Consider the following 19,873-nt stretch of genomic DNA (forward strand, 5'->3'; position numbering starts at 1 on the left):
TTCAGAGTAGCTTTATTTTTTAACAGCCCCCATGCTGGAAACAACCCAAACATTTACTAATAACTAAATGGATAAAAAACAATTGTGGTATATGCATACAATGAAGTAATACTCAACAATACAAATGAACAACCTATTGATACATGCAACAAGATGAATTAATTTCAAAATAGTTATGGATAGTGAAAAAGGCCGGAGTCCCCACTCTCCAGAATGTATGTATCATATAATTCCATCTATACAAAATTCTAGAAAATGCTTCCTCTTTTTTGTGAATTGTGAGAAAGGGTATTAGAAAGATGGAGATAAAAGGATTATAAAAGGACACAAGGAATCTTTCAGTTGTGTTGAATATGTTCATTATCTTGATTGTGGTGATGGTTTCACAGGTATATACACATGCTGAAACGTAACACATTTCACACTTTAATATGTGCAGTTTATTTCATGTCAATCATATCTCAATGAAGTTTTTGTGAACTAAATGTTCCCCATAAAGTCATTTACCTTCCCTCTTAGAAAGTCACATCTGCCAACTATTTTGGTTTTACCACATCCCTCTCTCCACAATTCAGGAGGGTGACCCCTGCCTCAATGTCAGCAAAAACCAGAGCAATGAAATCCATGTCCACTTCAGTCACTAGGAATGCTAGCTGGGTCAGAGAAGCCCTATCATTGGATCTCTTTTTCATCTGTCCTGAGGTTCCTGCCTGTGTAGTGATGGCTACAACATCAACGGCCCAGGGAGGTAGAAAAATCCATAAACCTTAGACACTCCCAGTGGCCTTGGCCACAGAAGATAAAGAGTCTGAAGGTTCTGAGAATTTCTATATTCTCATTCCACAAAAATCATGGACATTTGTAGATGCCTCTGTCAGAAGAGACACTCATCCCCACTCCATTTTCTCAGTGTTTCTGTCCCAATTATGAGCCCCACCTTGCCCTGAAGGCCTTCCAGGCAATGACACCTGCCTATGGGAATCAGGACATCAGGGACTGGCTTCTGTGCAGATCCAAGAGACAGAAATCCCTCAAAAGTGCTAGGGAACATGGAACACTCTCTAGGAACAAGAGACCTAATTCATGTTTCCAGAAGCACTGGAGATTCTCACACCAATCATGCTCTCCTCAGAAATGAACTTGGGGCTCACAGGAAACCTAGCCTCCTAGGCCACAGGATGAGGCACACAAAGCTCTTCACTCTTTTCTAGCAAGCCTTGGGCACAAAGAAAATTAGGCCAGCTAGACTGGGATCTGTTCTGTCACTCTGCTAACCCTTCTGAGGCATATAAAGTTAGTGCAGACGTGTTCCTCTCTTCATTTTGGAAGAACCCAACTTTTTCTTAATCCATTCCACACAGTGAATAGACAGCCCCCCACCCCTCCACACACACACAAAGTAAATACTGCCAGAGCAGGCCTGTGTCACCGCACAAATCAGAGCAGCATGGGGCAAGCAGTTTGAAAGATTGGGGATTTAGAAGACAACAAATGAGTCATGGTTATTATGTTTACAGCTGACACTGTTCATGAAATCTTGTCTGGAAATCCCCAGCAGACTCCAGTTCAGAATCTCTTGGCCAGGGCTGGATAATGTCCACTCAGAATCCAGTCAAGGGAGTTGGAAGTGAGGACCTCACTGGGCTCAGAACACTCATTATTCCATCCAGAGAATAGGAGAGAGAGCACAGGAGTCTGCCTTCCCTGACCATACTAGAGTGGCTGACACACACTGTGGGACCTTGACAGCTGGGAGCAATGAGATGGCTTCCGCCATAGGCACGGGCAGTGATAGAACTCTGTCAAAAGCCCTGGAGAGTTCAGAAAGTGCAATGCACCTCATGGAAGCTTCCCACCTATGTGGTACTAATTGGGAATCTCCCCATAATACATGTATGGATGTACAAGGTTCACCTGCTGGGTGATGACTTTCACAAAGGGTAATCACAGAGATGTTCTCTGATGTGAGTCCTATCAGGTTGAACAAGGAGATGAACATTTTCTACATTTGTAAGGCCTTTCTCTAGTGAGAACTTCCTGGTGCTAAACAAGTTTAAGAGATGTAACTAAAGGACCACCAAAACTATTGCATTCATGAGGCTTTTCTCCAGTGTGAACTTTCTGGTGGCGAACAAGATGGGAACTTCTACTGTAGGCTTTCCCACATTCACTGCACACATAAGGCTTTTCTCCAGTATGAACCCGCTGATGTAGAATGAGGCTAGAATTTCGGCTGAAGAATTTCCCACATTCACTGCATTCATAAGGTCTTGCTCCAGTGTGAACTTTCTTGTGTTGAACAAGGTGGGAGCTACTAATGTAGGCTTTTCCACATTCACTGCACACATAAGGCCTTGCTCCGGTGTGAACCCTCTGGTGTAGAATGAGGCTGGAATTGTGGCTAAAGCATTTTCCACATTCACTGCACTCATAAGGCTTCGCTCCAGTGTGAATCCTCTGGTGTACAATGAGGTTGGAGCTATGGCTAAAAAATTTTCCACATTCACCACACTCATAAGGCCTTTCTCCAGTGTGGATTTTCTGGTGCTGCACAAGTGTGTCTTTACGGCTGAAGGCTTTCCCACACTCACTGCATTCATAAGGCCTTGCTCCAGTGTGAATTATCTGGTGCTGAACAAGTGTGTCTTTGCAGCTGAAAGCTTTCCCACATTTGCTGCACACGTAAGACCTTGCTCCTGTGTGGACTCTCCGATGTTTAATGAGGCTGGAGTTATGGCTAAAAAACTTTCCACATTCAATGCATTCATAAGGCCTTGCCCCAGTGTGAATTCTCCAGTGCTCAATAAGGTGGGAGCTTTGGCTAAAGAATTTTCCACACTCACTACACTCGTAAGGCCTTTCTCCAGTGTGAAATCTCTGGTGCTGCACAAGTGTATCTTTACGGCTGAAGGCTTTTCCACATTCACTGCACTTATAAGGCCTTTCACCAGTGTGAATTCTCTGGTGCTGAACAAGGTGGGAACTTCTGCTGTAGGCTTTTCCACATTCACTGCAGTCGTAAGACCTTTCTCCAGTGTGAACTCTCTGGTGCTGAACAAGTGTGTCTTTGCGGCTGAAGGCTTTTCCGCATTCGCTGCATGTGTAATGTCTTTTTCCAGTGTGAAATTTCTGGTGCGTTTTTAAGTGAGACAGGTGAATGAAGGCCTTTCCACACTCTTTACACACATGTGATGTCTCTCCACTGTGAATTTTTCTGTGATTAATAAGAGCTGATTTCTCATTGGACATATTTCCACATGGTGTGCACCTAAAGGGTCTTACTTCAGTACAACTTACCTGATTGCCAAGGAGAGTGAAGGTATTCAGGAAGGTGTTCCCATTGTCAGTGCAACTGAAAAGCACCAGTCCATCGTGGTCTCCCTGGGGTTGGCCAAGACTAGTGCTGTGTGGGAAAGACTCCATGAACTCAGTCCTTTTGTATGGAATCATCCCACTGACAGACGACTGGCAATGGAAGAGGCCAGAGCTATCTAGCAAGTCCATCCCTTCCTCCCTGCAAGTAAAGGGTCTCCCTAACATGTGGAATTCACAGCTCTTCACGTACGAGGTCCCACCAGCAGCCCCTCTGAAGAGATCCTCTCCACTATACTGCTTTTGGTGTTGGTAAAAGTTTGCACTGAACAAGAATCCTCTCCTACGTGGGGCACATGTGTACAGCTTCTGCAAGGGGTGTGATCCCTGGTGTTTGGCCAAGTGCAAAATATCTTTTACGAGTGGGTCACACACCTCACACAGGTGGGGTTTTGGGATAAATGCACCTGACTTGGAAGTCCTGAGCTGCGACCCTCCTACAGAAACACTCTGCTCAGAAGGTGTCTCCTCATTATCTGCTTCACGCCAACAATCTGAAAGCAAAAAGATGCTGGTGAGGTAAATGTTGACTCTGGTGGACAGCAGCAGCCCAATCTTGTGTGTGAGAAACCCCAAAGAATGAGGGCATTGGCTTGCTGGTGGGACAAAGGAGCCAGGATCAGGGTGAGAAAAGGCCCACTGTTGGTCCTGGACCTCTTAAGGTCACAGTAAGGAGAAACGATGAGGAGGCACAATGGTGGTACATGGTATAGGGCACAGAGAAGTTTCCAGCTTGCTCCTCCATTGAGTAGGGCCTTGGCTGCTGAGCTCTCTACAGAAAAATGTGTCCAGGCCCAGGAAAATCTGACTGTGAATAAGTAGCTGGTTCTCAAGGATTATTTTAGGAAATATGCACGACTCATTGCACATTAAAGTAGCCAGCATTGCAGAGTACTGCAGAGGGAGAAGAGAAAAATGAATGAGATAAAGACGCCAAAGAAGGAAGGAAACAGCCAAGGGATGGAAGACAGAAAAGAAGTGACAAATGGACAAAGTACCAAAAATAGGAAGTAAAGGTAGAAATGAAGTATCATTACAGGCCCTGGCAAACACTAGTGAACACAAAGTAGGCTAAAAGTATGATCTGAACCCAGCACTAACATGACGATCCTCCAGCTCCCTCCTGGGCCTCTCTCACTGTGGCTGGATCAGGTCTGCCCCGTCAGATACCCAAGGCTTCCTGCCCCTCTCCAAGTGAGCCACTACATGGGATCTGGAAGATAAAGCTATAAAGAAAACCCTGGGCAGACGAGTGGCCTAGGGAGACCCACCCCACAGAGAAGAAAATGAAATGTTAAAAAACAGAACCCTGAAGGAAGATTTAGCAGAACAGGCCTGAGGGCAGACCTGAGGACACTGAGCTGCCATGGATCTAGACAGTTACCTGGCCAAGGAGTGCACAAGCCATGCTGAACCTGCTGAACAGAATGAAAAGGCCCTGAGCCCCTAGCCCATTTCCAGCAAGGCTCTGGGCAGCGAGTGCTGGAACTGCTCAGCAAGGGAGGGGATGCTGCACACAGCCCAGTCCTGGCACCCATAGTACCTCCTCTGGGCACCAGAGGAGGGAGGGAGAAGAGTCACTGAGCTAGCTGGACAAAAAGAGCGGCCTCTGGGACACAGGGCAATAACCAAACCAAGGGCCACAGGAGTGAGTGGGAGGGCCTGGGGAAGGCAGCCTCTGAGAAGGCCTGGGAATACCTGACTCCCAGCGTTCTCACCCTTGTGTAAGCCTCTTCCTTTGCCTGTAGGCATGGCCTGGCTCATTTCTAAGGATAATGGGATAATGGATGTCACTTTCAAGGTCAGGTTAGGAAAGGACTGGATTCCATCCTGGACATTCTCTCTCACTCACTTGCTCAGAGAGAAGCAGCATCCATGTTAGGAGGTACACTACAGAAAGGGCAACATGACAAGGAACCAAGGGAGGCCATTGGCCAACAGCCAGAGAGGGACTATTTGTCACAGTTCAACAAGCCACAAGAAACAAAATCTTGCAAACAACCACACAAGTGCATTTGTAAGTGGACTCTTCCTGAGATTGGCCTTCAGATGAGAACACAGCCCTGACTAAAACCTCATGAGAGCACATGAGTAAGCTGTGACCAGGTTCCTGATACACTGAAATTGAAATAATTTTTTTTTTTACTGTTTTAAGCCACTGAATTGGGGCGTAATCTGCCATATACCAATAGATAAAACAGAGACTTACCCAGTGAGGCCACCAGTGCAAAGTTCTCCAGCATCACATCACGGTACAGAAGTCTCTGAGCTTCCTCAAGGAGCTCCCACTCTTCCCGGGAGAAGTACACGAACACATCCTCGAAGGTCACATGGTCCTGTCATGATGGCGGACAGCTGAACCCATAGGCAACAGGAATCCCCAGTCTTTTTTTTTTTTTTAAAGATTTTATTTATTTATTTATTAATGACAGATGAGGGGGGGGCAGGCAGAGACACAGGCAGAGGGAGAAGCAGGCACCATGCAAGGAACCCAATGTGGGACTCGATCTTGGGTCCCCAGGATCACATCCTGGGCCAAAGGCAGCACTAAACCGCTAGGCCACTGAGGCTGCCCAAGAATCCCTGTCTATGCATGCACGCAGCCACCGCTGGTCCCTCTCCTTCCAGCCTCCTAGCTCAGAGGAGACACCAGGACACCACTAGCACCTGCTCTCTTCTCATGTCTCTCTGAGCGCAGCCCAGAGCCAGGTAGGTGGGCAGATAGATACTATGTAATCTATGGGTCGGCCATGAAGGGCACCAAATGCTCTCCTGTTGTCCTTCACACCATGCTTCCCCGAAGATACAACCTTAAGACCATTAGATCACACTTCCCCCAACATGTATTTTATTCTTTAAACCACCCCTTTTTCCCATTTGGAACTGCCACTACCACTAACAAATTTCTGGTCATAACATATGCACTTATAGGGCACCCCCACGCCAAAATTCCACTCTACACATGGTGTCCAAAAAGTGCACATACATCATTGTGACAGGCACCACTGTCACCAGTGCCTAAGCAAGAGACCCAGTTCATAGTCTCAAGTTTCAACTTTCTTGTTATTATTTTTTAAGATTTTATTTATTTATTAGAGAGCAAGAACAAGAGAGATTACAGAGGGAGAGGGAGAAACAGACTACCCAACGAGCAGAGAGCCCGACGTGTGGCTCAATCCCAGGACCCCAAGATCATGACCCGGGCAGAAGGCAGACACTCAACCAATCGAGCCACCCAGGTATCCCTCAACTTTCTTGTTTTTCACTGCATTGCCATCATGACCTGGAGATACTCTCTCCTAAATGTAACCCACAGCTCTACCCCCATTTCACATACTGGCCATCACCTTTTGAACTTCTGAAACTAATACCCCTCCCAGAACTAAAAACATGCACCCACCTTGATGTCTCAACTAAGGAGTCTCTAGACTTCTTAAAACTCAACGTGAGGAAAGCCTAATCCCCAATGTAATTATAGAAAATTACTCTATCAGCTTCCCAACCAGGTAAAGAAAACAAAACAAAACCCTCTAGGGTCACCCACAACTCATCCGTTTCTCTCATTCACCCTTCACATCAGAAAATCTGGCCACCCTGCTTATAAAACAGATATAAAATCCACCAATGTCTCTCACTTCCACAGCCACTTCTCTGGGCCAGTTACCATCAACACTCACAGACAACTGCAGTAGGTTCCCCACTCATGTCCATGCTCTGTTTTCAACTAGAGAGCAGCTTAAGGGAATCCATTAAATCTTAGTCAGGTCACCTTTCTCTTCTGTTCCAAACCTCCCATGTCTTTCACTACCCTCAAATTGAGGTCCAGCTCCTCAGCCTGACATTCCGGACTCCTGACCCTGCTCCCAACAGACAAGTAAGATCTGTGGTTCCTTGAGGACTCCCAACACAATCTTACCTGCCAGCATTTGCACAACGCTGTCCCTGGGCCCAATACACCCTTCAATCTTTATCCTATTGGCTACCAGAAGTAGGAAAGTCTATTAACTCCTTGCCCGGACTCAGAATGCTGGGTTAGAAATACCACCCACTTACGGTCCCCAGACTAAAATGCAGATAGAGGAACAAGTAGAGAGTCCCAGAATATCGTATTACTATGTCTCATCAGAAAACCCAGTGGGCCCTACTTTATTTATTTATTTTTAAAGATTTTATTTATTTAGTCATGAGAGATATTGAGAGGCAGACACATAGGCAGAGGGAGAAGCAGACTCCCTGCGGGGATCGTGATGGGGGACTGGATCCCAGAATCCCACCCTGAGCCGAAAGCAGACACTCAACCACTGAGCCTCCCAGGCGTCCCAAGTGGGCCCTATTTTAAAAGCAGATACTGAGCTCATACACTATCCTGACCCCCACTGCCACCACTCTGGTCCACCTACCATCAACACTCACCTGGTTTACTGAGGTAAATTCCATTCTGGTCTCCCTACCCACCGCCATGCCCCCCAATCTTTCCACTCTGCAGCCCCACGGAGTCTGTTAACACCTAAGTCAGATCATCTCCCTTCTTTGTTTCAAACCTTCCACGACTCCCACAACCATCAGAACACAAGCCCAGCTCTTCAGGCTGCCATTCCAGGCCTGACCCCTGACCACCTGCTCTCTGTTCTCACCAGGTGATGTAACAGGCACCTACTGCTCCTGGAACACGAATTCATTCCCACCTCCAAGTATGTCTACTAGCTGGCTCCTGCATCTCGGAAACCCTTGCACACCTCATCCCAAGGATGCTGGAACCCGGAACCTCACCGCAGATGCTTCGGGAGTGACCGCCCTCCGCTGCCCTTATATTCAGGAGAAGGGAACGTTAAAGGCAAAGTGAGGAGGGTCCTTGGACACGCCACCCCCTCTATCGGGGTCGGCGAGGGCCTGAGGGACCCTCTGCTCACCTGAGCCCGGTACATCAGCGCCGGGACAGCCATGGGATCCTGTAAGCAGAACCAGGTCGTGAAAAGCGGGCAAACCCGGCGGGTCCTGCGGGCTCAGCGGGAACCAAACCTCCGGGAGGCGGGGAGACCTCGGCCGACCGGCGCGCTCCGAGCCCGTCTCCCCCGCGTGAAAGCGAGCCCAGGCTCAGGGCGCGGCGGCCGGGGACGGACGAGGACGCCGCGGGGTTGCTAAGACCTCGGGAGGAGCGTTGCTCCGGAGGACACCTCCGCGCAAGGTCGCCCGTGCCACGACAGGGCTCATGGAGGCCAGCAAAAGCGCGTGTTTTAGCGTCCTTCCCTGCCCGGTTCCAGAGAGCCGCATTGGAAGCGTACCACCCCAGTCCCCGAGGCTCTGCCGCCGGCGCGGAGTGCCTCGGCACACGCAAAATACGTCACGATGGCGACGCCGGAAGCCCCGCCTCTGCCGCCAAGGCAGCGGGAGACGCCTTGTTCCGGGCTGTCATTGGCACGACGCCAAGGCAGTGGGCACAGATTTCTGGGTAATGTAGTTGGTGCCCTGTATCGAACTAGGCAGTAGGCATCTTTCCGGGTTTTCTTGAGAACAGCAAAGTGGCTCCGGCGGAGGCTGCGGGGAGGAGAAACATGGGAGAAATATGGTCCAGTAGTGCCAAATCTCCTCTTACACTGATACACCCATATTTCTTTGGTCACCTGGGACAAAGCCCATCCTCAGTGGTCTCCAGCACGTGATCCAGTCTTTAATCCTGGGGGAGCTACTTCATCTCTCAGCTTTGAGGACTATGTTGTTTTTTTGTGTTTGTAAGATTTTATTTATTTATGAAAGACACACAGAGGCAGAGACATAGGCAGAGGGAGAAGCAGGCTCCCTATGGGGAGCATGATGCGGGACTCAATCCCAGAACCCTGAATAAGGACTTGAGCGGAAGGCAGATGCTTAACCACTGGGCAACCCAGGTGCCCAGGGGACTGAGATTTAAATTGAATGGTGAATATGCCTCCTTGGTGGGGCCTTTGTGTGGTATTGTTATATATTCCTCTAATTCCTTGATTCCCAAATTTAAGCCCCTGACCTGACAGTATCATCATCACCTGTAAACTCTCTGGCCCAACCTACACCTCCTGACAGATAAAACCTGTGGGCGGGGCCCTAGCTTAAGCTTGAGAACTGGAACTCTCTTGAAAAGTCATGACCGTCTTCCTTCCCCCAAAATTTAATAACTAAAATGGGAAAACAGTACAACCTACTTCATGGGAAATGAAATGATAAATGCTTAACACAGAGCCTAGTGCTAAATACTTACAAGCTGTTATTGTTACTATTCATCATCATCACCAGTTTCTCACATGTACTGCTGTAGGAGGATGTCAGGGACCTCTCTTTGCCGAATCACTAATGATATTTGTTAAAACACAACATATAACCATTGTGACTCAGCAAGTAGCATCATGAGGGTTAGAATTTTTGCATTAAACACATGTGCATACCATTAGGTGCAATTAATTAAAAAAAAAACACATCCTATACAAGAAGGTTTCATAAAGCACAGGTAGGTCTATTGTCCAAGGGACACATCCTTACAGCCCATATGATTCAAAACATAGGACTATCAAGACTAATTGATCTTAGCCTTAAGTGGGTGTGGACTTAATATGGTTTCATATCGTTGACCTTATCAGGTCAACCAAATCAGTTGTTTTGCTAGCAAAAATGGATTTATTCTAGAATAGCAGAGAATTGCAATTCAGGACAGGTAAGCTATGACAAAAACCATAGACTAGTTTAACAAAGGAAAACAATTGTTCTGTGGAGAAGAAAGAGCAGCTTGGGAAGTATTGTTTTGAATGGAAGTCCATTGGAGAAAAGCAAGAGTTCAGGGTGATGATGATTTCTCTTTGGTTAAGTTGCTGGGGTGGTCGATTTATTGTAGGAGATGAAATGTACATCTTTTCCTGTCCAGGCTTGTAATTGATGATTCTTCCCTGTTGAAGATTCTTCTCTTGACCTCTGTAATTGGCGATTCTTGACTTCCAGTGGTACTGCGTGAGAGCTCCCCCTTCTGGCTTCCCAATTCTATTATAGTGACATTTTCTTTTACTAATTTTCACATTTCCCCCTTTTGACCAAGATCTTTCCCTGAAAACATCGCTAATCAAGAGTCAGTTTTTCTTAATTCAGTGGCCTTTTGTCCCTTGATGTCAGGAAGGACCTTTCCTGGATATCATGTCTCACGTTGGAGGACTCTAGGTCTGAAAATAGCCAACCAAAAAATATTTATCCGCACTAATTCTGACTTGAGGAAGAAAATTTCTCCCTATGGAGCCCATCCTGGAGTTATGTATACCTCCTGGAAGTCCCTGCTTTAAAAGGCCATGAAAGCAGAATAGTGCAAGAACATACTGAAAGAATTAACCAAGTGCATTTGGGAAGAGAGTGCAGGTATAAACATAATGCAACAGCTGATGGACTTTTTGTAAAACAGTCCATCAAAAACTTCAAAACGTTTTTAAACAGTATTGTTATCTCAAAAGAACTGTTTGGAACCAAATGCATTATCAGCAATACAGTCTTAAAGTTTTAAATTCAGAAACCATGAATTTGGCTGAGAATCCAGAGTCAGTTAATAGTCCAGATTAAAAGAAGGAAGGAAGGAAGGAAGGAAGGAAGGAAGGAAGGAAGGAAGGAAGGAAGGAAGGAAGGAAGGAAGGAAGGGCTGTAAATCTTGAACTTTTTAATATACCTTGTCCAAACATCTTAGGAAACAAGTCTTGTCATATGTCATCTGCTTCAATCCCAGGAAATCTTTACTTTCAGGTCACCCAGCAGATGGCAGGTCCAGTCAGAGTTTGGTGCTTTCTTTAGATGTGTTACATGAATTTAAAAGGAGTCTATTCTCTGGAGTTTGGCAGCACAAGTGTTGTGGGGCCTTCCTGGTGAGTCTTTCTGGAGGAATCCTTTCCAGTAGATGAAATCTTCAGGTTGCAAAGTGTGATGCTTAGGGTCTCCATCTCCCAGGAGTGCATTGTGAAAATGTTGCTCTACTGAAGCATGGAATTTTTAATAGAAGCAATTGGGCCTTATAATATTTAATTATATCTGTGGGTCAAAGGAAACAGGGGCCAAGATGTCCTATGCTATCTCAAAGAGGGAGAGTCTACGTGGGAGGAATCTGAGATTTAGAAGGATCAATGGCAATATTTTTGGTCAAGGTACATAGAGAATCATTACACATTTTACCAATAGATTCTTAACAGTGCCATTAATGTGTTCAACTGACCCTGAGGACTGAGGATGGTACGCACATTGATTATAAATCATCCAAACAGAACAAAACTGTTGAAACACCTGACTGGTAAAATGGGTTACTCAACCACTCTGATGTTTGAGAGGTGTTTCTCAGGTAGGGATAATCTTTTCTAAGAGAGCCACAGAAGAAGTGGCCTGTCTACAAGGGGAAATTTTGGTACAGTGGAGAAAATATATAAACCATCACTAAAATATATTTATATCCACGAGACAGGGAAAGCTGTATGAAATTCATTTGCCAAAAAAATAATAAAATAAATAAATAAATAAATAAATAACAAATTCATTTGCCAAACCTTGAATGGTTTATTGGGCAGCTCAAAGTGTCTGGGAGTGATTTGCTCAGGTTTCCTTTCCCTTTGGACAAGCAGGACAAGTGAATTGTTATTTTTTGTGGCTTTATTAATATTTTCTCACCAATATTGGTTCATCAAAACAATCATTTTTGTCAGTAGATGAACGGTTGTACATTAGCAAATAGTGGGAATTTTAGAATTTCTGGTAGGGCTGTACTGTCATTTTGTCCAAATAATAATTCTCTCTTTTTATCAAATCAGTAATTATTAGTATTCCAATATTTTTTCCTTTTTTGGAGCCAATTGTTGGGTGTCTCTGGTCAGTTTTTCCAAATTATCATCTGGGAGAACATCCCTTTGGACTGGACAGAGGTTTGGCTATTGAGTCTCCTTGAGAGCACCATTTGGCAGAAGTATGAGTGAGGTGGATTCCTTTTGCCTCCAGGAAGTCAAATGTGGAATGCCCAGGAAGCTTAATAACAGCCAGAGCAGCCGGCCTGTTGATATAAAGTGGCCAAAGGTAAAGGTGCTGCCTCATTGACTTCAAAACAAATTGCAGTGGCATACCCAGCATGATATTTACTATTTTCATCCTTTAAATATGAATCATTTGTAAGCTACAAAACGTCTGTGGCAGTTAGAAGAGATTCCTGTAAATTGTTATGAGGAGTCAAAAGAGGTGATCTGTTGAAGTTAAGCAGTGTGAGGGGTTTCATCCATGAAGGAGGGGAGAAGGATGGCAGGATTAAGGCTATTACAACAAGAAAGAGTTACATGAGAGGGAGTTAACAGGAGGATTTCATAGGAGGTAAGGTGACTGGCTGAAAGGTGTTGCATATGAAGAGAACTTGGGAGGGCTGCTTCTGCGTGGGATACAGGATGGTTAAGGGGGACCCCATGACTATTTTTGCAGTGGCCTTAACTAAAAGGGTGATGGATGGAATGGCTTTGAGGGAAGGGGGATATGCCCTAGCCACAGGGTCTAAATGTTGGCTATAATACACTATGGAGTGATGATGGTCCTCAAGTTTTTGGGTGAGCACTCTAAGGGCATTACCTTCCCTCACACATACAAAGAGGGAAAAGACAAGTTGATAATAAGGTTGTCCCCCAAAGACTTTTCTTTAAAGTCCCAAGAGCTATGTCACTCTGACCTTTCCAAATAATAGGGTTAGGTTTGGCATTTTTAAAAAGTTGAGCCATAAGAAAGAAGTTTGGAATCCAAATTTGGTAGCAGCCAGCTAGTCCAAGAAAACCTTTTAATTGGCACTTCATTTCAGGTTTAGGGAATTTCAGGATGCCATGAAGCCTACCTGAATCCAAATGTAGTCGTGATTCTGAGATCAGGTGCCCTAGGTATTAAACCTGAGTTTGAGCACATTGCAATTTTTCTTTGGAGACTTTATGTTCCTATAAGGCCAAAAGTTTTTACAGTTGGAGGCTCTGAAGAGGCTTAAGAAGGAAAGCAAAGAAAAAAATCATCTATGTGTATTGTAACAAAGTAGAGCCTGCAGAAAACTTTATATCACCCAAATCAGCTTTTAAGATTTGTGGAATGTAAGAAGGACTCTGTGAAACCCTGGAATATTGCTGTCCAGGTGGATTGCCATTCTTCCCAAGTGAAGGCAAAAGGCTATCCTTAGCAACTGGAATACTAAATCTGTACTACAAAGGTCAATTACAGTGAAAAATTTGCTTTCAGTGGGATTGGACGTCAATAGTGTATATGGGTTAGGAACAACAAAGTGCCAAATGTTGCTCAGAGGTCCTCGAAAAACCTCCATCCCCAGCCACTGAGTTTTCTCACAGGTAAAACAGGTGTTACAGGGACCAGTGTAGGGAGATAATGAAGCCGTAACCCTTATGATCATCTGTTATGCCTCAAAGAGCTTCTTTATATGATATTGATTAACCCGGGGGGGAGGTTTTGAGGGACTTCTTTGAATTCTGATGGGAAGTACACTGTGGATTCTGCCAATATCAGTTGAATATTTTGCCCAGAAGGAGGATGATAGCTGATCCAATAGGTATAAATGATCGGTGTCCCCAGACTAAAATGCTAGTAGAGATGGAGCAAATAAAAGATGTCAAAGGGTCATTTAATTAGCCTGGTTGGCTATTTTGATTACCTGGTTGGCTACTGTCAAATTCTAGAATTATTTTTCCCTTTGGGGAGAAGGAAATTCCAGCATGATATCTTTTCTAAAAAATCTCAGCCGCATAAATGAAGAGGGATGGAGGAACTAGGGAGAAAAGTGTATCTCTCAAAGGGAATAGACAAAAGGGAATAGGTTCAGAGACAGAAACCTACTGAGGTTTATTAGAGACCCCCACTCTCTGAACTGTTTTAGTATGCCAGCGCAGGGGCTCCTTTATAACAATGGGGTTGAGCACCATGAGTGAAGCTCTAGTGTCAGTAAGACACAGAGAGATTCATTTCCAACCTGGAGAGTGATTTCTCCAAACTGATTAGAGGGAAAATTGGGAAGAGACCTCCGTGGCTCCTCTGAGCCCACTGCTGGGAATTAGAACATTGGAAGGGTTGGCTAGGAGGCTGAAGGTGCCTGGAGCACTTAATTTTATAAGAACCTTTTACCTAATCTCCTGGCTTTTGCAATAATGGCAGAGACCATGAAGACTGTGATTTTGTTTAGGAGCTGCATTTGTGTGAGATGAAGACTGATATCCAGCAGCTGAAGGCCACCATATCTGGTTCTCTTCCTTATCAAGACACCATCTTCCCATCATCTGGATCTGCAGCTCCCAAGGAAGCAATAATCCTGGGTAACTATGAAAACTGGAATCACTGAGGCCCAAGGAGGGAACTCCAGTAAGGAGCACAAATGAAAAGATAAAACAAAGAAACCTTTTTACAATCACTCTTGCCCATATTCCATTGGCCAAAATTTATTTACATGGTCCCAAATTAAGTGTAAGGAAAGTGAGGATATGCCTGTCCTCTTGGGTGTCCAAAATAATAGTATTGGTGAACACCTAGACATACAATCCATCAATTTGATCACCAATACCCATTTTATCATTCATCATCTACATTCTACCCTTTTACACCCTTGCTGATACGACAACCAAAACATCATCCATTCACTGACTGCATCTCAAAGTTAGGGTCACTGGGTGAAGTCTTAGGCAACTCAGGTCCAAATACTGTTTCTCCATTATATACACATGTCTTCACTCACACCCATTATAGTTATCTGTCCAGAACACAGTAAAAGGACATATTGAAACTGTGGAAGAAATAACCACAACCAGTTTTCTATATACAATGAATGCATCTTTGAATTTTTTTTATACAATGTAAAACAAGACTATGTGAGACCAAAGATGAGGAATTTAATGGAAAAAAATAACAGACAGAAATGACGCTTTAAAGATTCTATTTAAGGGGCTCCTGGAAAAAATAAAATAAATTTTAAAAAGGGGCTTCCTGGGTGACTCAGTCAGTTGAGCAGCTGACTCTTTATTTTGGCTCAGGTTCTGATCTCAGGATCCTGAGATTGAGTCCCAGAACCAGGCTCCTTGCTCAGTGAGGATTCTGCTTGAAGGTTCTCTCCCTCTGCTTCTGCCCCCCATCTTCTCTCTCTCTCTCAAATAAATAAATAAATAAAATCTTTATAAAGATTCTATTTAAAGTTGAAGGAAAGTGATCCCAAGTGAATGGTCTGTGATGGTAGGAGGTATGAGGATTTGTGAGAGTGGTGTGTTTATCGATTAATACAACCATTCATTATCTGTGTAAAACATTAATATTTCCTTTTTGGAGACAGAATGAAGGAATTACCATGTATATGCTCAATACCATGTAAACTGAGAGTGGCAAATTAATTTTAAATCTCATATTTTTCAAGAAAGCAAAGATAGTACCTATATTCTATTGTGTTAAAGAAGTATGTTATCATTTTCAGCTTAAGTGCTAATAAACAGAATCAGTGTGTACACCTTACAAATTTGAAGGAAAAATTGAAATGTAAAGAAATAACAAAGTTTTTAAAAGGAAATGTACAGAATAAGTGAGGCAAAGAAAAGCACAAATATCTACAGAGAATGTATTTAAACCCAAATATGTATCAACCATCTCATGAGATGAGTATGGAATAAATGCTTAGAACTGAAGTCAGTAATTTTTTATATTCTTTGAAAGCTTTATTTATTTATTTGGGGGGCGGTGCAGAGGGAGAGGGAGAGAATCTCAAGCAGACTCTGCTTGGAGCACGGAGCCCAAAATGGGGCTTGATCTCATGACCCCAAGACCACGACCTCAGCCAAAATCAGGAGTCAGCTGCTCAACTGACTGAGTCACCCAGGCACCCCAGTAATTTTTATTGATTAAAAATGTCCAACCATAGCATGGACATAGGGACACATCTAAAATATAACACACAGAAATGTATAAAACAGGTCTTGAAAAACATACCTGTTATAATTATTTAAAAATATCATATGTGAAACATGTATGTGTATCAGGAAAAAATAATTTGAAGGGAGAAAGCATCACCAAGAAGGTATAATAAAATATGTATGTAATTTGTAATAGTAACTCAAATTATATAAAGCAACGGTTTCAGAATAACAAGGCTAAAGATACCAGTTCATGAATATATCAAGCATTTTTATATCAGCCATCTCAGAAATTATTTTTTTTGCCAAATAATGAAATCCCTATATATTATTTAGAGATGTGTTTAATGAAATTCTATAGGTGCATTAATAGTTTAAAACACATATATTGAGACGTTTGGGTGGCTCAGCAGTTGAGTGTCTGCCTTTGGCCCGTGGCGTGATCCTGGGATCCCGAGATTGAGTCCCACACTGGCTCTCTGCATGGAGCCTGCTTCTCTCTCTACCCATGTCTCTGTTCTTTCTCTCTACGTCTCTCATGAATAAATAAAATTTAAAAAAAATAATAAATAATGTTTTAAAAAATAAAACACATATATTACAAATAAAGGATGATAATTAACAAATGATACATTCATTTCACAAATGCTTTAAAAAAATCCACAGTAGAGGGCAGCCCGGATGGCTCAGCTGTTTAGCGCTGCCTTCAGTCCAGGGCCTGATCCTGGAGACCCAGGATTGAGTCCCACGTCAGGCTCCCTGCATGGAGCCTGCTTCTCCCTCTGCCTGTGTCTCCGCCTCTCTCTCTCTCTCTCTGTCCTTCTTGAATAAATAAAATCTTTAAAAAAAAATCCACAGTAGAGGAAAGCATACTGATTGCATTCATATAGATTTCAAAATCAAGCATAAAATGTACTTATAATTAGTAGTACATATGTAAGGTGTCAAACTATGAATTTATAAGAGAGTTGGGGCACCTGGGTGGCTTAGTGGTTGAGCATCTGCTTTTGACTCAGGTCATGATCCTGGGATCCTGGGATCAAGTCCCACATCAGGCTCCCTGCAGGGAATCTGCTTCTCCGTCTGCCTCTTTCTGGGTGTCCCTCATGAATAAATAAATAAAATCTTTAAAAAAAGAGTTAGTAAAGCAAAATTTCTAGATAGAGAATTCCTCTAAAGTATAAAATGGTATTGGTAATCTGTGAGGTTCATAAAACATTCTAATCTTGCTATGCTCTTTTATATGCTGTGTGTTGTACATTGATATTTATCTTTTTTTCTATATGTGTAATTTCAATAAGATAAAATGGACAAATCTTAGGTATATGGCTTGATAGGTATTTATTTGCCTGTCAACACGCATATAAGCCCCACCCATACAAAGTCACAGGACATTTCCAACAGCCCTGCAAAGATGACCATTATTGTCCTTTCTCACCATATATTAGGTTCACCTGTTTTTTAACCTTTCTACAAGGTTATAGCATGTACTACTTGGTCTCTGACTTGTATCACTGTCACTCACTGTCTTTTTCTGGGAGATTCATCCACACTGTTGCATGAAGCAGTAGTTTTCATTGCTGTGTTTTTTTCCATTTTATGACCATATAATTTATTTAGGCACGTTCCCATGGATAGCCGTGTGACTAGTTTTAGGTTCTTGGTTATTATTGATAATGTCACTTATAAATCTATAATCCTAAGGATTCATACCCTTGAGCAACACGGGGGTTAGGTGTGCTGACTGAAAGTTGAAAATCCATATATAACTGCTGACTCTCTCAAAACTTAGTAATAGTCTACTATTGACCAGAAGTCTTACTGAGAGCCTAAACAGTTGATTAACACATATTTTGTATGTTACCTCCTGTATCTTTACAATAAAGTAAGCTAGAGAAAAGAAAATGCTATTAAGAAAATCATAAGGGAGTGGCACTTGGGTGGTTCAGTCGGTTAAATCTCTGCCTTTGGCTCAGATCATGATCCTAGGGTCCTGGGATAGAGCCCTGCATCAGGCTCCCTGCTCAGTGGGGAGTCTGCTTCTCTGTCTGCCCCTCCCCAACTTGTGTGCTCCCCTCTCCCTCTGGATGTGCACATCCACCAATACAGTTTTGGTAGTTCTGTGTGTGATGGTGTAGTAGAGTTGGCTCCCAAAGTGTGTATGTTCCGTGGCGTGTCTGAGTGTGCTCTGCCTGCATCTGCTTCCAGGTGCCCCTGACCAACTGCCCAAACTAGAACCAGGTCCCTTGCTCTGCCACAGCCCAGTCACCTCTAAGGGGATCTCTGAATGCCACTCAGGCACTCTAGAACAATGTCCCCACTGGGATATCTGTGCCCTCAGCTCGTCCCAAGTCAGAATTCACCACCTCTGGGAGGCCTCTCAGTTAGTCTGATACCCAGGCCCTGGCCTCAAATCTCCCCACACTGAACTTCCATTTTCTTCAATGCACAGGATGCTTACCCACTCAGAGCTTTGTGTATGATGTTTCCTCTTCCCAGAACTCTGTGTAGGGCTAATTTCTATCTGTATTACAGGTGGAAATTTGGCACAGGAGGGGACATGATTGGAAAGGGAAAGAGAAGGTCAGGAGGATATTGGGGGCTAGGTCATGGCATTAGTAGCTGGTCTGGCACTCAGCTCCAAACCCTGGGATTCTCCTGTTGAACATAGCAAGTTTACAGAACACTAACCTCAGTCCAGGGCATTCAGTGACCATGACAAACTGAGACAGAGACAAAACCATCCCATCATCATATCAGAGCACAGACAAAACAAGAACTCTGTGCAAACAATGGAAATGACCAGGTATCTACCTCTCCTGGGTGACTCAGTGACAGCTACATCATCTACCAGCTGATGCTGTGGTGCCACTTCCAGCCCCTGCTTTGTAGATAAAATATTTCAGGATATCCAATCATAGATCAACCCCACTTCCCAACAACATCCAATTCAGACCAAATCTCCAATTTCTTAAACCCTCTTACAAATCACTGAGCACAAACCCAAAGCCTGGAAGACATCCTAATACCCTCTTCCTGAGGGTTGCACATTTCCATGAGTGCGATATCCTATACTGCAGTGTACCAATACACCTCACTCTGTTCCACTACAGGTGTCAGGTGCATTTCTGGTGCCAGGTGGCACTGGCACCAAGTACCCATAGACCCAAACGCTTCTCTGAACTCCAGGCTTGCATACCCAACTAGATATCAATACCTCCTCTTAGATATCTAATAGAAATCTCACAAGTAAGTACAAACCACAATTCCTGATGTTGCCCTGTCCTACTCCCCACTTCCCACCTTAGCCACAGTGGCCCTCCTCTGGTTCCCACTCATCAGTCCTGCATCTTGACATGCGCTGTTAATTGGCAGATGTTCTCTAGCTCCAACCCTGCCTGAGTGTCCTGCATCCTTTCAGGGTCTGCTTTGCTTTGTGTGCTTTACCTCAATGCTCATCTTCCCATTTTCTACAAGAACAAGGAACTCTAGGGACCAGTGACAGGACCAACATCATGTGGCTGGGGATGGGCATGGTGCAGACAGGCTGGAATCCCAACCAATTGCAATTTCAAGCTCTTAACAGCTATGCCGCTCTGGTGCTCCACAGT

At 44.1% G+C, this 19,873-nt stretch overlaps 1 protein-coding gene and 1 long non-coding RNA gene across 3 annotated transcripts in view; one reads left to right on the plus strand and one right to left on the minus strand.

Annotated features, from left to right (window-relative positions):
- Window positions 1–8,911, minus strand: ZNF304 (zinc finger protein 304). Its single transcript, XM_025423707.3, has 3 exons — window positions 8,283–8,911; window positions 5,582–5,708; window positions 1–3,866 (listed from the first exon to the last, which is right to left on the minus strand). The coding sequence occupies exons 1-3, from the start codon at window positions 8,313–8,315 to the stop codon at window positions 2,044–2,046; spliced, it is 1,983 nt and encodes a 660-aa protein (XP_025279492.1). The 5' UTR covers window positions 8,316–8,911; the 3' UTR covers window positions 1–2,043.
- LOC118351490 (uncharacterized) overlaps window positions 8,736–19,873 on the plus strand; it is a 16,075-nt gene continuing 4,937 nt past the window's right edge. Inside the window, exons 1-2 of one of the 2 annotated variants that reach the window (XR_004806978.2) lie at window positions 8,736–8,821; window positions 14,558–14,687. This is a non-coding gene — a long non-coding RNA (uncharacterized LOC118351490). Of the gene's footprint in view, window positions 8,822–11,114; window positions 11,235–14,557; window positions 14,688–19,873 lie in introns of those variants that run through there. The other variant, XR_007404200.1, reaches the window with a different exon arrangement.

The sequence above is a fragment of the Canis lupus genome, chromosome 1 (genome assembly GCF_003254725.2).
Source record: "Canis lupus dingo isolate Sandy chromosome 1, ASM325472v2, whole genome shotgun sequence".
Classification (NCBI taxonomy): Eukaryota; Metazoa; Chordata; class Mammalia; order Carnivora; family Canidae; genus Canis; species Canis lupus.

What these genes read in the sequence shown, in the direction of transcription:
- ZNF304 (XM_025423707.3), bottom strand. Translation starts at nt 8,315, where the DNA reads ATGGCTGTCCCGGCGCTGATGTACCGGGCTCAG. An exon ending in CGCTGATGTACCGGGCTCAG is followed by an intron (nt 5,709 to 8,282) that starts GTGAGCAGAGGG and finishes CCATCATGACAG; the next exon opens with GACCATGTGACCTTCGAGGA. An exon ending in TGCACTGGTGGCCTCACTGG is followed by an intron (nt 3,867 to 5,581) that starts GTAAGTCTCTGT and finishes TTTTGCTTTCAG; the next exon opens with ATTGTTGGCGTGAAGCAGAT.